This window comes from Rhododendron vialii, chromosome 2a (assembly GCF_030253575.1).
Source record: "Rhododendron vialii isolate Sample 1 chromosome 2a, ASM3025357v1".
In the NCBI taxonomy this organism is placed as follows: Eukaryota; Viridiplantae; Streptophyta; class Magnoliopsida; order Ericales; family Ericaceae; genus Rhododendron; species Rhododendron vialii.
The window spans coordinates 20,231-42,211 of record NC_080558.1 but is presented as its reverse complement, the minus strand read 5'-3'; the positions used below and the strand labels follow the sequence as shown (position 1 = coordinate 42,211).

At 38.3% G+C, this 21,981-nt stretch overlaps 1 protein-coding gene across 1 annotated transcript; it reads right to left on the bottom strand.

Annotated features, from left to right (window-relative positions):
- Positions 1-213: 213 nt before the first annotated feature.
- LOC131314503 (uncharacterized) lies at positions 214-21,753 on the bottom strand. The gene is made up of 16 exons (XM_058343190.1): positions 21,616-21,753; positions 17,485-17,652; positions 16,757-16,809; positions 16,361-16,395; positions 14,146-14,236; positions 12,543-12,648; positions 12,380-12,450; positions 10,892-10,961; positions 10,263-10,325; positions 9,505-9,576; positions 9,299-9,400; positions 8,567-8,641; positions 6,857-6,976; positions 3,044-3,160; positions 2,427-2,483; positions 214-657 (listed from the first exon to the last, which is right to left on the bottom strand). Exons 2-16 carry the CDS (start codon positions 17,644-17,646, stop codon positions 598-600), a joined length of 1,254 nt encoding a protein of 417 aa, XP_058199173.1. The 5' UTR covers positions 17,647-17,652; positions 21,616-21,753; the 3' UTR covers positions 214-597.
- Positions 21,754-21,981: the final 228 nt, after the last annotated feature.

The following is a 21,981-nucleotide window of genomic DNA, read 5'->3' as shown; positions in this document are numbered from 1 at the left end:
ACCTCTTCCTTCACACGGACTGGTCTTGGATTTGGAAACTTCCTTGCAACCCCCGAGTCAAACATTTCTTTTGGCATGGCTTAGAATTGTGACACTTCCTTGAAATACTAATGAACATCTTAATATTTTTTAGCCTAATAATTATAAGTCTGCAATTTGCTAGTAATTCTCCAAATATTTTGTAACAGCCACAGGCAGAAAAAGAGGGAGTCCGGAACAAAAATCGACTTCTCCATACCTTGCTGCCTTTACAATTTTCCATTGACAGGGAATGTGACAATCCTGAGGTACTGGGTAGACTTTCAATCATATATACATCTTTGTACTCTCTATATCATTCCAATTCCATCCGGTGCAACGAAGGAACACCCACACACATATACATATATACACGAAGTGAATTTGCAAACCACATTGGCATCTCTATTCAGAATGTGACTGCCCGGACTGAAACAAATAATCAATCATCTGCTGCACAGGTTGAATGGCAACTCTATTAGCCAACAATAACATAGAATTTCAGCATCGGAGATACTGTAGCCCTTGGAATTGCAGTCTCGGAAATAATATATCACCTGTTGTGAGGTTGAATGGAGGTCACTGCCTTGAATAACGGTCCACAAGTGCCTTGGCCTTCTCTGGTGCAAAGAACCGTGCCTGCGCATGACCACCTCACTAATTTAAGTGCACAAACTCACTAAGTCAAAACCCCCCCATACCCTTATTCAAACATGATTTAACTGAAAGATAAACTTCATAGTTCATACACTATCCACATGAGAATGTGCCATTGTAATATCTAAAATTATCACCACAAAATTTGGAATATTTGCATTAAACCATAAAAAATAAATGACTCCACTGGTATATGTGCATAAGTACCCCAAGGATTCCTCATAGACTAATCTAATCACCAACGTACGTATCGCAAATACAGGTTCTTATATCTCCGAATCAACTCGGGTATGAGGGTATACAGCTTGATTAGCGTGAGAGTTCGCAAGTTTAGATCTAGGGTTTTAACACCTCGAACAGGGCTGAATAAGGTTGGAACGATGCTAACGGACATTGAATCAGCTAATTGGGGTTTCGCAATGGGGTTTCCAGTTGATTTTGAGGTTCAGTCAGTGGATTTAGGGTTTCAATCAACAACTTAGAGCTAGATTTAATGAGTAAGGGACTGATACAAACTAGATCTGAGTGAAATATGAAGAAATAAGTGTGAAGGATTTTGACCTAGCCATCTATAATTCTATTATCTAAAATGACAAAACAACATAATAAGGACTCTAGACACCTATTTATAGACCCCCTATCACCAAAGACACCAAATGAAGTACATATTCTAAGATCTACTGGTTTTTGCCAATTAATTTCTTGTTTTAGAACATTGGTCTCTAGACTCTTTGCAATTAATCAATTTCCAAAAAAGCCTTTTTACAATTTTTTAGATAAGTGATAAATATGTTAGAAACAAGGCATTAAGGGAATGCTGCTGCCCGTGTACCAAAAAAAAGGCAAGCTTTTCTGCAAAATTGATTGTGTCGTATTATTTATTAATTAAATTTTATGTTTTATGTACTTTGTTTCTTTGCTCTTATCTCATTATGTTTCTGTATATTTCATACATTCCGTGCGATTTTGCTAATACACTCCTAAATGGGAGGTCAGGGGGTCAAATCTTGCTAAATGCAAGAACTAATTATCATTTCTTTCTCTTTTGATAGACTTTGCGTGTTAGTTAATTCTCACTCTGGGACTATTTCTTGAATTGGTTTAGTAGGGCTCAGTTAGTTGTTGCTTGACTGTCATAGTTGATGTAGTGCCCTTCGATGAATTATGATATGAGTAAATGTTCTCTCTTATACGATTGACCAAAGAAAAATTAGAAAAGGAGTTCCAAATGCAAATGTGCAAGGTAGTTGGGAGAACTATAGTCAGTAAAATTCGATTTAAACTACACAACTGAGCAAAAAATGCAATTCTGGAACTGAGATGGAAGGCCAGTATTTGCGTTGTAACTGTAATAGTGTATTGTGATCACTACTACAGGAGTAGTTACAGGGACCCTTTTACTTCGTAGGTCTACTAGATCTAAGCACAATCGCTCAGGTCTAAAGACACCATTTTGTACACACTTCAATACTAATAAAGGCTTCTAATGTCAATGAAAATGTCTCTGTAAAATTAAGTATAATGAAGTTTTAACAGCTACAATGATCCATGTTCATATGGTTGACAAAAAGGTTTTTATTGACAGAAGAGTGGAGACAATCTTTTGTTTGAGTTTATTTTAACTTCTACAATTCAGTTATCTTATTTGAGATGGCAGCCTCATCTTGTCCACAATCATTAGCAAAAGAAATTAGTTGTGCTTGTTTAAATATTATCTAATTGTGCTTGTTTAAATATTATCTCATACGTACTTGAATAAACATCCTCTCCGCATCTCCAACCCTATCATTTTGTTTCAGAATTATTCCCTGCAGAAGAACCAAAAAGATAAAGTTTCCATGCAAGTTTTCTTCAATTTAGAAATATCCTGAGGTATCAATTAGCACAAGAAAGAGAGGAAGTTACAATATAAATGAGGGTGAAAGCTGAAAGAACAAATCTAAGACATGGGAATATTAGCAAAATCAATACAAATACAGTAGAGAATGTATAGGCATCGAATACAGTAGAGAATGTATGTGCCTACCCGTGATAAATAATCTTAAATAGTTGGCAATCTCATAGAAAATCAAAAGCCTCCTACTTCGGCTGCCTTTGCCTAGGGGGTGCATTATCTAGAGGGACCACATCCAATGTGATTAGAGATTTTTAGCTTAGAAGATAAACAAGTTATTCTGCCACTGGATATAAAAGAAAATTTAAACCCACAACACACCTAGGACGGATACAGTTATAATCCTATTCAGGCAAACCACTATTTTTTGAAAAAAATTAGAGAGAGTGCATGCATCACAACTTCTAACCTTGTTGGAAGATTGAAGGGGCAACGAGTCATTGACATGGTAGGTAAACAAATAACTACATGTACCTTCGCTAAGTAACCCCGAAAGTCATCAGGGTGGTTAGAAATGAGTTGATCGTAAATAGATACAGCATCACTAACATGGCCCCAATCTGAGTACGCTTTTCCAAGAAGCAATTCAACCTGAAAATAGTATTTCATAAAACAAAATCTGATAAAAAATGATCATATTACAAGAATAGGTTTGACCAGAAAATGACTAATTTTACTCCAGTTTTAATCCCTCACCCCAACCCAACCAAAAAACAAAACAAAGGGGTTTGGGGTGTGTGTGGTTGTTTAGTCATTTTCTGGAACAGATGTTTGGAGAGAAGGATAATTAGCATCAAAAGTGACATCATTAAGCTGGGGCAGTGAGAAGAAGAAAGAATAGCCCTGGATGGAGCAGTAAAGCAATTAGCCAAATGATCATTCAGTACCTAAATCAATACCTGGCACATAGTCCTCTTGCTTTGAGTTGCATTTAATCATCTAAGCTCAAGAAAAATTAATCCTTGTTTCCAACTTGTTATTCCAAGTCTCTAGCTAAAAACACCAAAGATACGCACAAGTGTGAATGTCACACACGTAACCACTTCACCATATTATCGATGGATTTTAATTTCTTGGGTGTATATTGCAGATGCATTTAGTAGGGAAGAAAAAGTGCTTGCACCTGAAAATGGCACCCAACTATTTGTTGAAGTTGAGGCTGGACAGGGCCTGATCAGAGGAATCAACTACACAGGATTAATCTTCCTTCAAATTATATACTGGGATATGGAATAGGCCCACATTTTACAGACAAATGAGACGGGTGAAATATGTGGTAAGGGACGAATATCCGCTGCACACAAAGTTGAAGCAAAGAACACAAATCTCAAAGTGTAGGGCTGAGCAATCAGGTCCTGAACTCTGGAAGGTTTGGGAAGACTAATTAAGACCTTATTCAGCACCCACAACTTAGTTCAACAGCCATCTCACCTCGTCTTGCGGCCCATGATCTCAGAATGTGGGACTCAGTGGGAGTGAGCTTTAAATAATGGGAGAACATGGGACAATTGTCAGGCCTAAGGGAGACAAACAAAACTTGTTTCAGGCCCGAACCAGTACACCTTTGGCCCATAAATATGAGTTCCAAATGCAATGTTTGGGCTCCCACACAAAAAACCCAGCATTCATTATCTTCATTTCGGTCCTGCACCTTTACCTGACATTTCCTTAGTCTTAAGCTCAATTCACTTGAGTTTTGTTTCCTTTGAAAGCCTAGCCTACATAGCATTGAGGCTAGGGTTGCAAACGAGCTGAACTTTGTAGTAGTTGGAGCTCGGCTTGTTTACTACATGAGCCTAAAAGCCGAGCTCGAGGTTGGTTTGCTTGTAAACGAGCTGAGCCCGGCTAATTTACTTAATGAGCCTCTTAAAACGAGCTGAGCCTATACAAATGAGCCGAGGTTTTGCATGCTGAGCTTTTAAGTGTTGAGCTCAGCTCGTTTAGTAAATGGAGCCTAAAACTCGAGCTTGGCTTGATTACTATACGAGTCTTAGTTGCCGGAAATGCTCAAACTGTCAGCGCTCCTCCTCAAGAACTGCGATTCGGCGTTTCAGTCTAAGGGGTGCGACAGAAACACGTTTCTATCTAGGTGGGAACGCGTTCCTCAAAGGGATGGGAACTTCGGCCCAGAAACAAGCAAAAATCAGATCTAATAAGTGTTCACCTACCTCTGGAAATGACGACAGATGGTGTTCCAGTTCTTGCACGAGGTTATTATGTTGTGACGATCTCCAGCGACAATGATTGGCTGACGAAATTACAAGATGAGGTTGGGTGGGTTTGTAGAGAGAGGAGTGAGAGAATATTGGTCTTTCAATGGAAAACAGAAAGTTGTTTTTTTCCCACCGAGAAAGAGGGGGAGAGTAGGATTTAGGTGCACACGTAGATGAATAAATTGGGTGGAGAAGAGTAAATGTATGTTCATCATCCTATAAAAGTGTGCTGAGAGACAGAGAGAGAGAGAGAGAGAGAGAGTACAAGAAAATTACTAAATTATGTGGAGAAGTGTAAAAGTCAAGTGTTATCTTTTTTTTATAAGTAAATAATTATATATATAAAGGGATTGCCACCCAAATACAAAAAGAGGCCATAAGACAAAAAGGCCCTATATACTCCCCAAAGAGTGGAAAAGCTTAAACTAGTCTAAAAATTGGTCAAGAGATGGATTACAATCTCTCTTGTCCCAACTATTCAAACTATTCACCAAAAACTTTTTAATCTAAACATGGGCTTTTCTACCCCCTCAAACACCTAAAATTCCTTTCCCGCCAAATAAACCACATCACGCAAAGAGGAATCATTGTCCAGACTCGCTTCCTTCTCTTTCCCACTCTAGCATCTCTCCAAGCAATTCATAGTTCCATCACATTCCTAGGCATGGTCCACTGCATATCAAACAAGTAAGCACTAAAGTCCATAACTCCCACGCCATCGGGCAATGAATAAGAAGGTGATTGACCATCTCCGCATCCCTTTTACACATACAACACCAATTCACAATGATTTGCTGCCTTCGGATCAAATTATCCAAAGTAAGGATCTTGCCTTCAGCCGTGCACCATACAAAAAAACTCACCTTTAACGGTGCCGCCGTCTTCCAAATTGCATGACACGGAAAGGAAGAAGTAACTCTCCTACAAAGAGCTTGGTAGTAAGATTTCACCTGGAAAGATCCGGATTTAGACAAGCTCCAATACATCTCATCTTCCCCTTCACCTATTCTATGAATATCATACACTCTTGAAAGCAAAGTAATCAAAGCATTCTCCTCCCAATCGCACACATCCCATACGCAAACGAATATCCCAAACTGGGGCCCCATGCTGAAAATGGAGATAATCAAAGACGCTTGCATCTCTATCACGAGCCAAAAGATATATACTCAGAAAAGACTCTCGCAATCTGACATCCCCACACCACAAATGCTCCCAAAATGTCACCCTACTCCCATCGCCAACCACCATATGAATATTCTTTTCAAAAGCATCCCAACCATTCATGATACCCCTCCATAACGCAACCCTGTAAGGCAATCTCACATTGAGGGCCGACCAATCTCCCCACCCGCTACCGTACTTAGCTACTACAACCGTTCTCCACCATCTCTCCCTTTCACACGCATATCTCTAAAGCCATTTGCCCAACAAAGCTTGGTTGAACAACTTTAGACGCCTCACACCCAAACCCCCTTCTCTAATAGGACCACAAACCGTATCCCAAGTCAAGTGTTATCTTTTAATGAGAATATGCAATGTTATGTTTTGAAAGCTATGTGGCAAAAGATATTTTTAGCATTTTGGTTATCTTCTTTTTTGTATTAGATATTTATGTATAACAAAATATACATGAACGCTCCTCCCGGCGCTCCCAAGGAAACTGAAGCAAAATTGTGTAATTATCCCCCTTCTCACCTCTATCCCAAAATTGTGCAATTCACAACAGAAAGTAAAGTTGAATGTGGTTAGGTACCAAATTGACATCATAATGTCATACGATATCAGTGCAAAGATTAGGGCGATAAATGTCTTCTCATCTAGATACGGTACTGAGATTTGAAAAAAAAGCTAGAAGTGAGACGAAGAAGAAATTAAGGTTGCCAACTTGCCACTATTTATAATATGAATCCAACACAAATAAATATACCCAGAAGAGGTGGAAGAAGAAGACTCAGAGTTTTCTCGCAGCATTAACTGTCAAGTGCACATAACTCAAGGAATAGAACTTGTAGGGGCAAGTCCACTCTATATATCCTAAATTCAATAAATACTGCAAGAAACAATTACTCACTTGGATTGGATCCACCAACTGCGACTCTTTCTCTTTCTCCGATGAATCACCATCGGCAGCAAGGTCATTTGACATTTCTGCTATCAAGCGCTCACGAGAGGCCAGAAGGACCTGAACAGCCTGAATATAAAGAACACAGAAATAAGAAGTGTCAGCAACATAAGCAAAAATAACGAAAACTTGTTCGGGATGATATGCTAATTGGCCGCAGGGGGGGGAGGAGGGTTGTGGGGGGTGTGTGTGGGTGGGGGGATAGAAACTAAGCAACACTCGTAAAACGCCCATTTAACAAAGGCCAAAGTTTGAAGAGTTAGAATCATCACAGGAATAGTCGACAATTATCCTACACACGGTCAAAGGTCAAAATTACAAAAGTGAACCGTTTATTACAATCGTAACATGTTTTACAAACTGGAGAGCCAACTCGGCAATAAAAGTTAAAAGGAAAATACAAAGTCCGAATGGATAGCATCGCGGACCCCGAGGAAGATCTTCTCGTCAGCAATCTGGGGCTTCTTTGAGGAACATCAGTGGAGTTCTGTTGCCAGCCGGATGCAGCCGAACGATGCTTCAAAGGCCTCCCCATAACCTGAGCTGGAATCGGTGACGGATCCACCTCTAGTCAGAATCAAGTCCCTGCCACCTGAAGAGGAAAAGGTGAAAGAACACCCAACGTCCATTGGCCAGAGGAGACCAAGACAATCCCTATCCAACAGGGTCAGGGGAGAGCCAGTGGCCGCCCACCTGACTCTGCTTGATGACCTTGGTGAATTGCATGACTCTGCTGGATGACCTTGAGGCATTCCCAAAACCCCCAAGCCAGAGGTGGGTACTCCATGGCTGATAGACAACAACATTATGTAAAGTGGAAACACCCCTCCTGGATGCTCGACTGATATATGAAAGATAGATGAAGCCAATGGATCAGGCAGAAGGGGAGAGGCTCCTCAGAATGAATAAATAAGGAAACAACGATACCCAAACACCTCTATTTATAGGAGGAGTGGGTCCAGAATACATGCACCCAGAGGTAGACTGAAGTAGTCAGAAGTAAAGATTGACAAGACAAATCACAAATCAAAATGACAGGTCACTGACAGATCATGTGGATGTACTATACTGACCGGCAATAGCAGCATCCGGGAACCGGGAGTGTAATGGATTTCTGATGCGAATAGAGAGTCTCGGCAGTCAGTGCACATCTCGGCAGAGAGTTGGAAGGTTATGCACACCGATTATTTCATCGTATGGAAAAAGAGGACGCATGGGAGCCTTTCACTATCCCAGTGCATTCCATAAAACTTGGGAGTTTGGTTACTGACTTGATCCCACAAGGGCATTCCTGGTCAACAGCACTGGCCGGAATGTCGCTAACGATTTTCTCTCTTGCAGTTCGAAAGTCAATGTTCAAAGCTTTCATCTTCTAAGCAGGAACTGAAGGAAAAAGCCTTGTACAAAACGGAGTCCTAAACCAGCCTCCACAGCTAAGGTGCAACATTAACTAATACAACCATAAAGAGTAATTTGATCCATGTCAAGGGTGCAGTGAAAATAGAGGAAGACCAAGGTGAATGTGGGTTGAGGCTATAAGAAATCACAACTGCCTTAAGACTTAATTGAGCATAGGCCCTTGATAAAATCGAGTACATATTATGCATTGCTTAGGAATTAAACCATCTGGGAATGTAGGGTTTCATTGAAATAACCAACCTCATCTGGTTTCTTTGCAGCAAGCAATGCATTTGTAAGGCCCCGAAGAATGTCAAAATTATTGGTTTTAGATACCTGCAGGTAATGAAGAAAATAGTCACGGACAACTAATACAAACAAACAACTAAAAACTCGTGGACATCAGTTGTAAACCTTCAGCTAGAGCTAAAAAAAGAGAGTGAAAATAAACAAAACAAGTGCAAACAGAAGTATACTTGAAAACCTATTACTCAACGACTAAAATTGGTCATTAATATATTATCAGCTTCTAATATTTTGGATACATGGTACAATGAATTCGGGCAGCAACCCCATCACAGTAGAAATGTTTACAGTTATTCTGCATACACACCACAAATCACTAGTTACACAGGAAAAAGTTACACAGCTTAGTGAGACCAGAAACAGAATGAAGAAAGCAGCAAATCATTCATAATGAAATTCCAGTAGAAAGGTCTACGGCACTTCAACATCATGGCATTGTCTAAGTTATGTATCAACTTTTATAACATGAGATACCATGTAGGATGCATCAGGGGTGAAGTTTCTCCCAGAGAAAATAATAAAGAAAAGGAAAAACATGTTCTTTTTGCAAAATTACCAACGCAAATAAAGGTAGACCTATTTTAACTTCATTGCTAAATTGGTATGAAATACATAGAATATGGACAGCCTCTTAGCAAACGAATAAATAAGACTTTACAGCTTCCCCTATAACTCGGGCATACCAACCATTGCAGACCTCCTATACGCAGCAGCACTCCCTTCATAATCTCTGAGTTGATATTTGACTTCTCCCAGCAAGCGGAAAGCATCAGGATCATTTGGTTTCTTCTGTAAAACAAGATTGATTCAGGGAATCAGTTATCACCATACGAAACTTCTGAAAGCTTGACCTTTTTAATCTTACATCATATGCAAGGTGAATCAATACACACCATTATCAAATCCTCCAGCAAAGAGGCAGCCCGAGTAAACTCACCTAGTTCTGCTAACGTTACTGCTGCACCCTGCAAGCACACTTGAATAAATTCTAATCATTGCAAAGGTATATACATTGGGGGCACAATATAATAGCAGTGACAAGTTAGAGGACTAAGGAATAAATAATGCTTTACAAGTAGATAAAGTGTAGAGCTCTTTGACTGCTACTGACAATTGCATCTCAATTGTCATGCCAGAATAAATCAAAACTAAGTGAAATATGAAACAAGACAAGGAATGATAAATTCACTAGATGGTGCTTGTATGTTCTCAAGCTTCGTATAAATGGGGAAGAGTTAGTAGACATAGTACTATACTGTATAACTGTACTTCCAAATTATATTTGAACACTTCATTGAGGTGTAGTCTGTGTAGACCTCAAACATGTTCAATGGTTTTATAACTAAGCTTGAATAAATCAAATTTTATTAATTCCAGCACTTCTGTCTGTCCCTACGTTCTTAACCTTTCTCTTACATTTCAGTTTCCAAGGAAAACCAAAACAACAATGAAATTCTGAGGTTGGCTTCTCCTATTTTACTTATAAAGGGTGACCGACTAATTTGGACAGCTTTTCCGAACACATGCAAACCTGAAAAACAACAACTCTTAACAAAAAGATCCAATTAAGCATCAAAAGTGAGCATTAAGGTACGCAACAAATAATGACAGGAGAACAACATTAATCTTATCATAACGAATCACGACTCACTTCAAGAGAATTGGAATCTTGTGGAGAGGCACTAAGCATTGCCTCGTATTCTCCAAGCCTAGCCTGCCACAAATCCCCAAATCATGCTCAATCTTGTTAGAAAAGTTCGCCATGAAGCTCTCAGCACAACAGCAATGGTAAGTACTGAAGGATATTATACAAGCATTTCTTGAAGTGTGCACGTTTCTCCTAATTAGGAATAACATAACATAAAGAAGCTCTCAGCACAACAGCAATGGTAAAATTAAACTGGCATGAATATAATAGAACTAGAACAAAATATTTAAGTACTGAAGGATATTAGACAAGCATTTCTTGAAGCGTGCACGTTTCTCCTAATTAGAAATAACATAACATAAAAGTGGTATCTGTAGAATCAATACGCCTTCGGGAAGTTTTCGAAAAAGCAAGCCCAGGAGAGTTAAAGCACAGAAAATGCTGCAAGGTTTTCTTCCAAGGAATAATAACTAAGTAGACTAGGAGAAGAAAGCACTAAGGTGAAAACAGGTTGAGCAAGGATAGGATGGGAGCTACAAGCTGCTTAGTATCACAATGATAATGATGTAATATGTAGTTTTTGCAGCAAGAACCCAAGTCAAAGACGGATTTATCTATACTTCTAAAGTTACCTGAAGATTCTGTTTCGCATCTTCTGAGAGTTTACTGTTGACAATCGCGGCCTCCTCAGTGGGAATCTCACTATAGAACAGAAATCATTATCATATCAGATTCTTCCTTTCACAATTGTAAGAGATGCAATGTCCAAATCAGACAAGATAGACAGCAAATGAACCCTAGCAATTCATGGTTTCACTGAGGTGCACTGATTAGCATATTAATTTACATATATGCATTCAGTTTAGAGTCAAACTTATGATAAACACGTTCAATGCATATAAGGAAAAAAATTATATTTATATTATATCGATGGAACCCCCCAACATGTTGTATCCCCCAACGTGTCGCAACCCCCCCACCCAGCGTGTCGGTGTTGTGTCCCATGTCTTTGTCGGTGCTAAATACAACGTTACTCTCTCTCTCTCACTCACATAATCTGTCCTCATAAGGAACACACTGAACCACTCACCATTGTTGACGGCAGGAAATATGCTACAACATTGGTTGCGTTGGCGGCATGGTCTATCTTCCTCTCTTTAAAATTTTTATGCACTCTCACACAGATCCTTGTGTGAATTGAATCTGACTGGATTAACCGACCAACAGAACATGTCAGCTCAGTCAAGTTAAAACTTGAAGATCGGTCAACAATGGTTGGGTGCTTTGAGAACCCGACATATTCAGTATGGATGGCGGGTTGAGGCTAAATCCGACCCAAACTGACTTACTGACCTGTAATCACCCCTACACCCAATAACATGAATGAGCTAACAATCTCCAACAATAACAGAAACAGTCCTTGATCAAGTTGGGCAGAAGGAGAAGGAAGAAAGAAAGAAAGAGAGAAAGAACAACCAGAGGGACCACGTTACATTTAGTAAACTCTGCGTTACGTAGCATGAACACTTCACATGAGGTTGCATATTGTGGTTGGACACTTTCGCAAACCTTTACATATCCGACTCTAAAATCAGAAGTGTCCCATACTTTTCCCAACTTTTCCATTTGAACACTCCGGGGACACTCTAGAACATGCTAGGACACACTATGGACACTCGTGGGGTCTTCTTTTCGTGTGGTAGATGATGGTTAATGGAATATAAAAGCCACATGTGAATGATATGACAACTTTTTACGGAACACTTGCGTAAATTATGTACCGATAAACATGGTAGATGACATATATGGTCTTTTGATTTTAAATAGAGGCTTGTTTTTTGTTATGTATTTATATAATAAAACAGACAGTTTCCTAAGCGTGTCTGACGCATCCTAGGACACATACATGAGAAAGATAAGTCAAGCTTGGACACACACCCACGCCTAAGACACATACAGAATCCATGTATCACAGTTGGTTGGCAAATGTTTTGTTCTGCACTGTTTTGTGAAAATAGAAAGATGAAACCAATATTGAGCAGTCATGTACAAACGGGAAAAGAAGCAGCAAAAGAAGAATCAACTGCATTGGAGGAAACGTTGAGTATCCAGTACCATACCTTCCTGTGGGAACAAAATCTCCAAGAGCAAAAACCAACCCGAAGACTGCAATTGCACCTCCTATTCCAATCTATCAAAAAAGTTTGAATTACTGCTCCTATATGAAAGGCATTCCCAACTTGCAGTCAAGGTATTGAAGTACATGTCAATGCAGGGAATTACCTTAGTTCCAAGTCCAACTGTACTACGGTCTGATTCAACCAGTGCATCATAGTCAATTGATTCATATTCTTTACTTTCATCAATCCTTTTCTGCTCAAGTGCAGACCTGAGCAGCATACAGCACAACTAAAACTCATGAAAAAATTGCATAAAGAAAAAAATACGAAGAAAATATAGCAAGATTCAAAGATAGATAATCAAGTCCTTTGTGATGTTTATCCCTTCATCTCTTGAAGCTCCAGTGATGCCTAAGTAATAAAGCTGAAAATATAACCGCAAAGGGGAAGCATACAAACTATAAAAGGAGACTTCTTTGGCTCTAAATGTACTTTTATTAATTGAAACCCATTCTAAACATACAACGGATATCATTTGTGAACAAATGCTATTATTGGAATTTGAATGATCAACATTTGTCAGGTAACTACTGTTCCAAAACTTCCATAGCCTCAATTAGTTAATGGTATTACATCTGACAAACAAATTACAATTGCGAAAGGACAGCTGCATTAACAGACAAACTCTTTTGGAGAACACTAGTACCTTGCCAGTCACTAGCTCTGCCCTGCAGAAATGAATAGACACAACACATCTAACCTAAACAACCATTCGTTGAAATTTTCAAACCAAATGGACTTATCGCCAGAGTATGAAGACTATCAAACCACAAATGACTAGTACACAAAAAAAACATGTTTTCAGAATGATATCTGCCTAACATTTTCACCTAGAAAAAAATGAGAAACTGCCTCTGAGGCTCTACATTAGTTGGTTAAGAAAAGTTCTAGGAAATAAAATCACTCTCTCAAATGTTAGCATCTTTATCTCACAAGTTTGCCACAAGCGGCAAGATGCACGTGCTTTTGAAAATTGTATTCTCATCTCTGTGACCCTAGTTCAACCACATTAACTAAACGCCGGAGACTATTAATCAAGGACAAACTTAATGAGACATTTACAAGATTATGAAAATGAAAGGATGTCTAGCGCCCAGTGAGAATCAAAATCAAAATTGTTCATATAAAACATAGAAATGGAAATCCTCACTTCATCTGCAATTAACTGATCAACAAAGTAAATCTACAGAATCGTAATGACGGCTGGGAAGAAGAGAAGAGTGTAAGGTTATTTAGGTTATCAATTGGTCGCATTATATCTAATATGTGCAGGCATACTGCATACCTGCAGGATACAGGTTTATGGGTGCCTGGGCATATGGGTTTGTGTGTGTGGCATTTACATATTACTGAGAGCACCCACATTTCTGTGAGTGCGTGCGCGCGCGTGTGAGAGAGAGAGAGAGAGAGAGAGAGAGAGAGAGTATTATCTATGACATCCTAGTCGTCAGTACAAAAGAAAATACAAAGACCAACCCACAAATGCGCTTAGGCAACGTTTGAGTGCGGATGGAGTCCTAATCTATACAAAAGCCATTTCTTCCTTAGAAAACAATTTCATGAACCATAAGAAAACTGTTCCTAAGAACATGCAATATACAGAAAAATAGTCAAAACATTTCTTTCTTAGAAACCAATTTCATGAACCATAAGAAAACCGTTCCTAAGAGCATGCAGTATACGAAATAGTAGTCAAAACATAACACCTTTTAACAGCCTTCAGCCGCTCTTCAAACTCAAGATCCATGGCAATATTGCTTGATTTTCCATCACTTTGAAAGCTTAACCCAGGTGCCCCTACAAGGAAAAGCCACCTTCATAATAAGTCTAAGAAACTACAACAGGACCTAAATAGAAAATCCTAAGGCCATCCACAGTGGTATAATCAAAAATAGATAACCAAAAGTTGACACATCAGCTTTTGATTATTCACTTAAGAGATTGCTAAGCTTAACAATGTTGAGGTTCACAATGGTCACTTCTAGTCCATAACCAAAATAAGGGGTCCACTACAATTTCACACAATCTCTCTCTCCCCTTTTGTTTCCCGCCATTCACTTCCCTCCATTACTTTTTTTTTTTGGGCAAAAATATATCGAATATATGGTGTTCTTCCTAGAGTTATCTATCAAAGCAACACCGATTTTTTTTTCTTCCTATTCCTATAGCCTATATCACAAATCCACCACTCTCTTAATCTTTCAAAAAAAAAAAAATCAGATGTGTTCTTAAATTTGGAAAAGAATACAAGGTTCTTCCTCTTTTTTTTTTTTTTTTTTGCAAGGTTCTTTGTTTACTCAACCATAGGGGGAGGAACAAAAAAATGAATAACCACTTTTTAGTCAAAAATTGCTAAAAAGTGATTATTTATCAAAATACTTGGGTAAAAGTAAAAAAAAAAAAAAAAAAACACTTTTCCCGATTCCTCTTGTTGAAACGAATTAATAACCTATAAAAGTTTGGTTCAAAACTAAAAAATGCGAAAAAAATTCAAATAAAGACAATTTTCAGATTTAAGTTAAGTTTAAGTTAAATTCATAAGAATGCAGCCTAAAATAGAAACGTAAAAGAAGAGTAAAATACCTTAATCAGCAACGATGAGTTAAATTATAGATGATCGAGAAATATGAGCTTCACTTTTGGAGGAAAAGAAAGAGAAACAATTTGTGATTGAAGTGAAGAAGATATAGAACAAGTGAAGAAGAGAAGAATAAAATAGTAGTTGAAATACGTGTATATAAAATTTTTGAAACTAGTTAACTTATGTAGTGTGGGGTTCACAAATTTTGATTATTGAAAAAGGTTGCTAGTTTTGGTTATCCAAAGTCCAAAATTTGATTATTTCTAAGGATGTTGCTAAGTTTGATTATACCATTGTGAGCCATTTTTTGAACAAATATTGTTAACTTTAACAACAATTGTCTTTTGGTTATACCACTATGGATGACCTAAAGTTATTGAAAATAAACAATAATGGAAAAATGGCCCTAGAAACCACAGGGATCACCTTGGTTACACTATTCATTGGATTAAAACTGTCGGAAACCTAACCTAAAATGCCAAACATTGGGAAAATCAGGCACAAACAAGTTGGAGCAGTATAGATCAGTACCTCTCACCTCCCGTCCCATTGAATCCAACCCATAATACAAAGAAACTTTCAACTCCATAAACTTTTGAACCAATCTCTTGGGTTGCCAACATGGGTCCATAATGTCTATTCTATAGATCCCTAATGTCTTCATATTAGTTCTCCAACCCTAGAATACATTCCAAACAAATAATCCACAACACTGCATAAACTCCACATCTCCAAAAACTCAAGCTTTGGGAGTTGGCTCTAGAACCAAACTCCCTAAATCCATGGGAAGCATATCAGTATACATATAGGGCACTAGCCAATCCACCTCTGACAGGGAAGCAACCTCCAATGTAAGGTAAAAGCAATAGGGCAATGTTAAAATTGGTAATCCTAGCTCTCCGCATCCATTGTACACATGACACTCCAATGAGAGCATAAATATAATCTGGTCTTCAACAACCGAGTCTTCTACAAGAAGACTTCAAACCGTTGATCAACAACTGAAATAGAAAACATAAAGCACCTACTTCACTTGTTTGGCTTACGCAGTAAAAGATGCTGATTTTACCCCTCAGTCATATCATTTATCCCTTTGAAGAAACAAGAATATGGAAAAGGGGATACAATAAAAAGGAAGGCGAAGCAACTATTATCTTTTTATCATCATCTGGATGTGTTGAAAAATAGTAATTTTGAAAAAGCTTAAAGGACAATGCCCATGCTTTGGACATATTTGGGCAATACTCAAACAGGGATCCATAATATAAAGAATCTAGGTAACTACATGCACGAGACATAAAAGACAATAATCCAAATGACAAAATGAATGATTGCCTTACTGTTTATGGAGCCTGGCTGTCTAGTAGATGTTTTCCTGCAACAAGTGACAACAATGACAAAAAAAGCCATAACAATTAAACAAGTTTAGTACACTGCAGACGCATTAGATAGTAGAGAGATCAAAGGAAGATTGCACATATAAAGGAAAGAAAAGAAGGCAGTCTCTTTCGAACTGGAACCTAATTGTACTACGAAACTAGGTAGCCATATCAGGACTTTCTTTTTTTGGTTACTTTCCTCTCTCTCAGATCTTTTATTAGTGCTTCTATATTAAGCACAAGCATTTTGCTTGATGCTAATCCAACTAAAAATGAAGTTTTAAAACACAAAATAGAATAAGAAATGGTTACATCATGGAAATTCTGTTTGAAAATTCGAAGTTTCTGGTTGAATACCTTGCTTCTAATACTGCATCCTGCTCCGCACGGGAGGTTGTCACTTTGTGTGCCTGAAAATTCAAATGAGAAGGCAATGAAACTTCAACAGTGTCAACTTTCAATCTGGCTTCAATCTATTCAATCAATAACATCATTAAACCTACCATCGAATGTAATTGGTATTTACATCAAGAGACATTTCCCCTCCAATTTTTTTTGAAGGGGAGATGTCTCTTAAACCAAATGAACAAGTGTGTAAAATTAACATCAATCCACAACATCATTAAAGTTAATAGAGAGGGTTGAATATTTCTTATATAATATAAAATAAACAGAGACTGCAGAAGGAATTAATTGACTGATACTTCTGCATTCTGTGGGAACAACAAATGCCACATATGATTCAAAGGTGAATGCACAAGTGGCAACTAGTTGGGACCCTAATGTAATAACGCTAAAAAATTCCACACAAAACCCTAACCTATCAATCAATTCTTTCAGAGTAAAGTAGTAGTAGTTTACGACCATATACAGCTAAGCACATATCTACTATGAAAGCTGGGTTGTGAACTTGTTACCAACACTCAAAAGAAATTTTAAGCAGGCAATCACATACCCAGAACCAGAACCATTTAATTTCTGTTTCAGCAATAGACACTTATTTTTGATGTAATCTTTTTTGTATATATGCAGATAAAAGGCTGTTACGCAATAAATAAAGGAGACATTACAAGAACAGTAGTTACCTTCTTGTCCTTATTCTTTGCATTAGGTTGACGCCCAAAGCCACGCCTCCGATTTGAATCAGAGGATGAGCAGCATATAGTAAACAAACTATAGCAGTGCTGGCGATGCCATATAATGGGGTATAATCTGCTAGTTGCTGTTATTGGAGTTCCAATGGACATTTTTGCCTGAAACGGAGAAAGTTGAGCATCATCCAATCCGACATATCGAAATCAGATTGACCTTCTTCATGCATATTGGATTCCATATAGAATTGGGCTTCGGTCAATAACCCCTCTCCAGCCCGCTTATTTGCTAATAACCAAAAGCTTTATAGAGATAGACGCTTTTGCATGCAGTTAACTTCTTCACAACTGCTCGTGTGGCATTTCAGTAACAACGAAGCATGCGTGACGCAAATTTGGATCGAAAGGCTATTCAAACTTGTTGTCAAGCATCCAATGGTGACCCATTGCTTAAAAAATGTCACGCACTGTGTACCTCATGGTAATTTTGGGCCAAAACACTAAAAACTTCAAGTTACAAAAGAGCACGGGCGTCCGCTGTTAATAAACCTTAGTTTGCAATGTTAGGAAACCCCACCTCGCCTACATTACACACAACTCAGGCATCCAATGCTTGAAGAAAATGTCTAATTAAAGGATTCGACATTTCATTGACAATGCATTCGAATCCATTGCATCCAATCAGTTGCAATATGAAATACAAGCCAAAGCGCCCTGACATTGATGTAATGTATGATCTTGACAAAATCATTCAAAGGCAATCCCATGATAGGCAAATAATACAAGCCAAAGTGCGCTGACATTGATGTAATGTATGATCTTGACAAAATCATTCAAAGCCAATCCCATGATAGGGAATTTTGACAACTCTCAGTTGATAACCCACTGACTGTCCTTTTGCCATTTCTGTCGTCCCATGGCTTGGATTTACATTGCTTTTACTAGTTAGAATATTAACTTAGAGTAGTTATCGATAATTAAATGCTCTCTCCAAAGGATATACAAGCTGGATTGCATTATGGAGCCTAAGGCTTGAATGTTGAATCATTTTAGGAGCTGGGTTGTTTGAAGAAAAATGATAATATCTCATGAGAATATATCAATACAGCTTGGTATAGCTTTGCATTTGATGACTGGATGCTTGTTATTAATTCCAAGTTTCCCATACCTATAAATTAGGAAAAAGGTTGGGTATTTTTCCTATGCATTCCTATTCACAGTGAAAACTTAAGCCTAGTCCCAGCTTGTGTTAGGTTGGTACCCAGTAAAACACAGCAGCATGAGCAAACCAAGCTTGTCAAGTTGGTAAGCTCACCCTCCTCCCTCAGTGGAGGTAGGAGTTCGCGCCCCGCGAGGGGCGTGGGTGGGGTTCAGAGCTATGGATAGCCTTTGGACCCTGTTGATGTATAAACTATGACAACAAAACAAACAAACACAGCAGCATCAATAAATGGTAAAGTGGGCTTTTCTTGTTTCTTAGTTTAAGAGACATCTCCCCTCCAATTTTCTACACAGCCGGGAGACACAAGTTCCACATTATGTGTATATTTTCGGTTTTCATTCTTGAATGCCAAGCAAACAAACATACCAAGAAAAAATCCAGGGACAAGACACAGAATCTACACCATACAGTTCACTTGTTGGTAATTGGTATTTACATGGGTGAAAATTGTGCCAATAAAGATTTCTGCAGCAATAATCTGACCTCGTAAATCATAAACCAAGCCAAAATTGCCTGACATAAGGCAATATCTATCAAACCAGTCTAATTGATCACCTGCACTGTAAGATTACATTACAATTTGATAGCCACTTATTCATTTACAAGTTCCAAGAAAATATAATAGAAACTGTTTCAAAGAATAGAGCTCTGAAAACACTAAAACTACTCTCACGGTACCATCTGTTTCCTTAAATTACTAGGCAAAGGTACTTGAAGTGTACACTAAAGGTTTGATGAATTACTCTGCACCACCAACAATTATTCATGTTTTTAAAGTTGAAGGTGGACTATTGCACTTCAGGATTTACAAAATGGGAGGATCATCCCCAGCCCGAAAAGCCAAGAAGTGTCAACAACAAAAGGAATACAACCTAGTAAAATCAACGTACTCCGTCATGCAAGAAAGAATGATCACATGTACAATGCAACTGAATGGAAGTGGCTAAGCACAACTTCAATTACCTGGACATTGATTAAAGTAGCAGCATAAAATGTGGAAAACACCCAGACAATAAATTGAGTGGACAACTTATAATACATAAGTTGCAATTTTGGACCAAGATGCAATACCAGTTCATATGTCATAACACAACCTCTCAACTGGACCTCTTTGAATGTTTCATTCTCTCCCACAAGTCTACACACTCGAGGGCTTGGTGTGTGTGGTTTTGGTGAAAACCTAACATTGATAGGAAAATTTTGCCCCCAAACCGAAAAAGTAATACTCAAGGACTATTTCCAAGACCGTCATGTCCTAAGGGATAAGTTTGTTACCGGACCTCGTCATGTCATTCCGCCTTCTCCCACAAGTCTGCATACTCAGGGGAACTGTGTCTGTTTTGGCAAAAAAAAGTTTTCACTGATACTCATAATAGACTGGCACACAATACTGACACTACCATACATAATCATGAAGTCGTTCCTCCAAGAGTTCAAATAACAATGAAATATGATGAACAATGACACAACTAAATAAATGAAAAGTCTAACCCTTACAACTTTTTCTAGGCAAGCTATTTACCTTTTGCCCGAGTTTGCATTAGTCCGTCAAGTGTGGTTAACCTTTTGTGTTCCACATACAATGCACAAGTATCATCCATGCTTGTGGGAATGACTTATGGATATCCTACAACTCATTTTCCTTTTATAGCTAAGGAAAACTAATTACACCTTACACATGCTTCCAGATGCTAAGGCAGAAGACTAATTTGACAAGGCCTTGCTGCTTTATAAACGATGCTAAATCACTTTTCGATTGCGAAACATAAACATTTTACACATGTTTGATATTCATGATTTTTCCCGAATAATTGGTTTATACAAAAATATTGGATACCCTTCAACTAATGTACTTCTATCTACTAGGCCTATACGTAGAAGCCAAGACAAAAGGCTGATTGGCCAAGACCTTGGAACGTGAAACGTGAAAAGTAAGCAACTAGTTCACCTTTATACATAATGTTGTCTCTCAATATACCCAGACTTAAATAGCTTATTCGATACCCCTCCATGTATTATCCTATCACCAATTAAACCTTTATACATGCTTAAAGATGCCAAAGGGAAAATAGTGAATTAACAAGACCTTGGTAGCTTAATACATGGTTCTGAATCACTCGTGTGAAACGTAAATAGTAATCAAGACAAATTTTTTTTTTGGTGCTCACTTTTATAAAGAATTCCATCTAAACAAGAGTATATAATTGAATTTTTCTCAGAGAGAAGAGTGTGAACAACATCTTCAGCAACATCAGTGGTGTGAAACCATGAATAACCAGATGCCTTGCCCATTCCCAAAGAAATCACTTGCCGCTCTAGTTAGTCTATATCTAATTTGGGGCCCTAATTTCAGCTATATGTAAATACAAGGATATATAAATATGTATACACGTGTATAGATACACACACACACACAGAAATACCAGGTCTATTTCAGGATCAGGTTTTGAGCACCAGTAGCGGACTTGTCGCCACCTGAGGATTGAGCTCGTCAAAGCTCATCAAACTGAAACAAAGCTCATCAAACTGAAACGAAATGAATCGAGCCTGAATTTCCGTAGGAATTTTTTTCCCGTATCCTATCAATTTTACCTAATAACCACAAACTCAAATTCAATAACCAGAAATGTCTACTTCCTTGAATAAATTGCTGCCATTCAACAATTCAAAAATGACATAAAAAGCCAATTTCCCAAACAAATAAAACAAAATTAGGTAAACCCCAGCATTTGTTAGGCTCTGAGTTCGAGGGACTGTGTTATGTTCTTATTAAGATACACAACCACGAATTAGCAAAAGCTCGTACATATCAAACAATACGTGTGGCGTGTGAGAGAGAATAATCGGACTTTATAGTGGCAGGAGCCTCGAAAGAAACTGAAATTAGTTGGTGCAAGGTTTACCACTCCGATGCAGAAGAAGAAGAGTCGGACGTGGCGAAATGACGTCGACGGAGAAGAATTGACTTCAACGGCGAGGAGGCAACGGCGACGGAGAGGAGCTCGATTAGGCTTACCCAATTTGAGTGTCGAAATGTGAAACTAATCCTAAGTGGTTTATGGCCGGGATTGATTTTCTTTCTTTCTTTCTTTCTTTTTTTTTTTGTTGGTAAAAATGGTGCATTATTAAATACATCTCCAGGTATTATTATTATTTTTTTGATCCGTTTTAATTTTCTAGGTACGTAACCCATTTAAGTAATCAGTGGCGACTAAGTACATGAGATCATGGGGCCAATCCAGGATCTTGCAGTTGACACCTCCAATTGC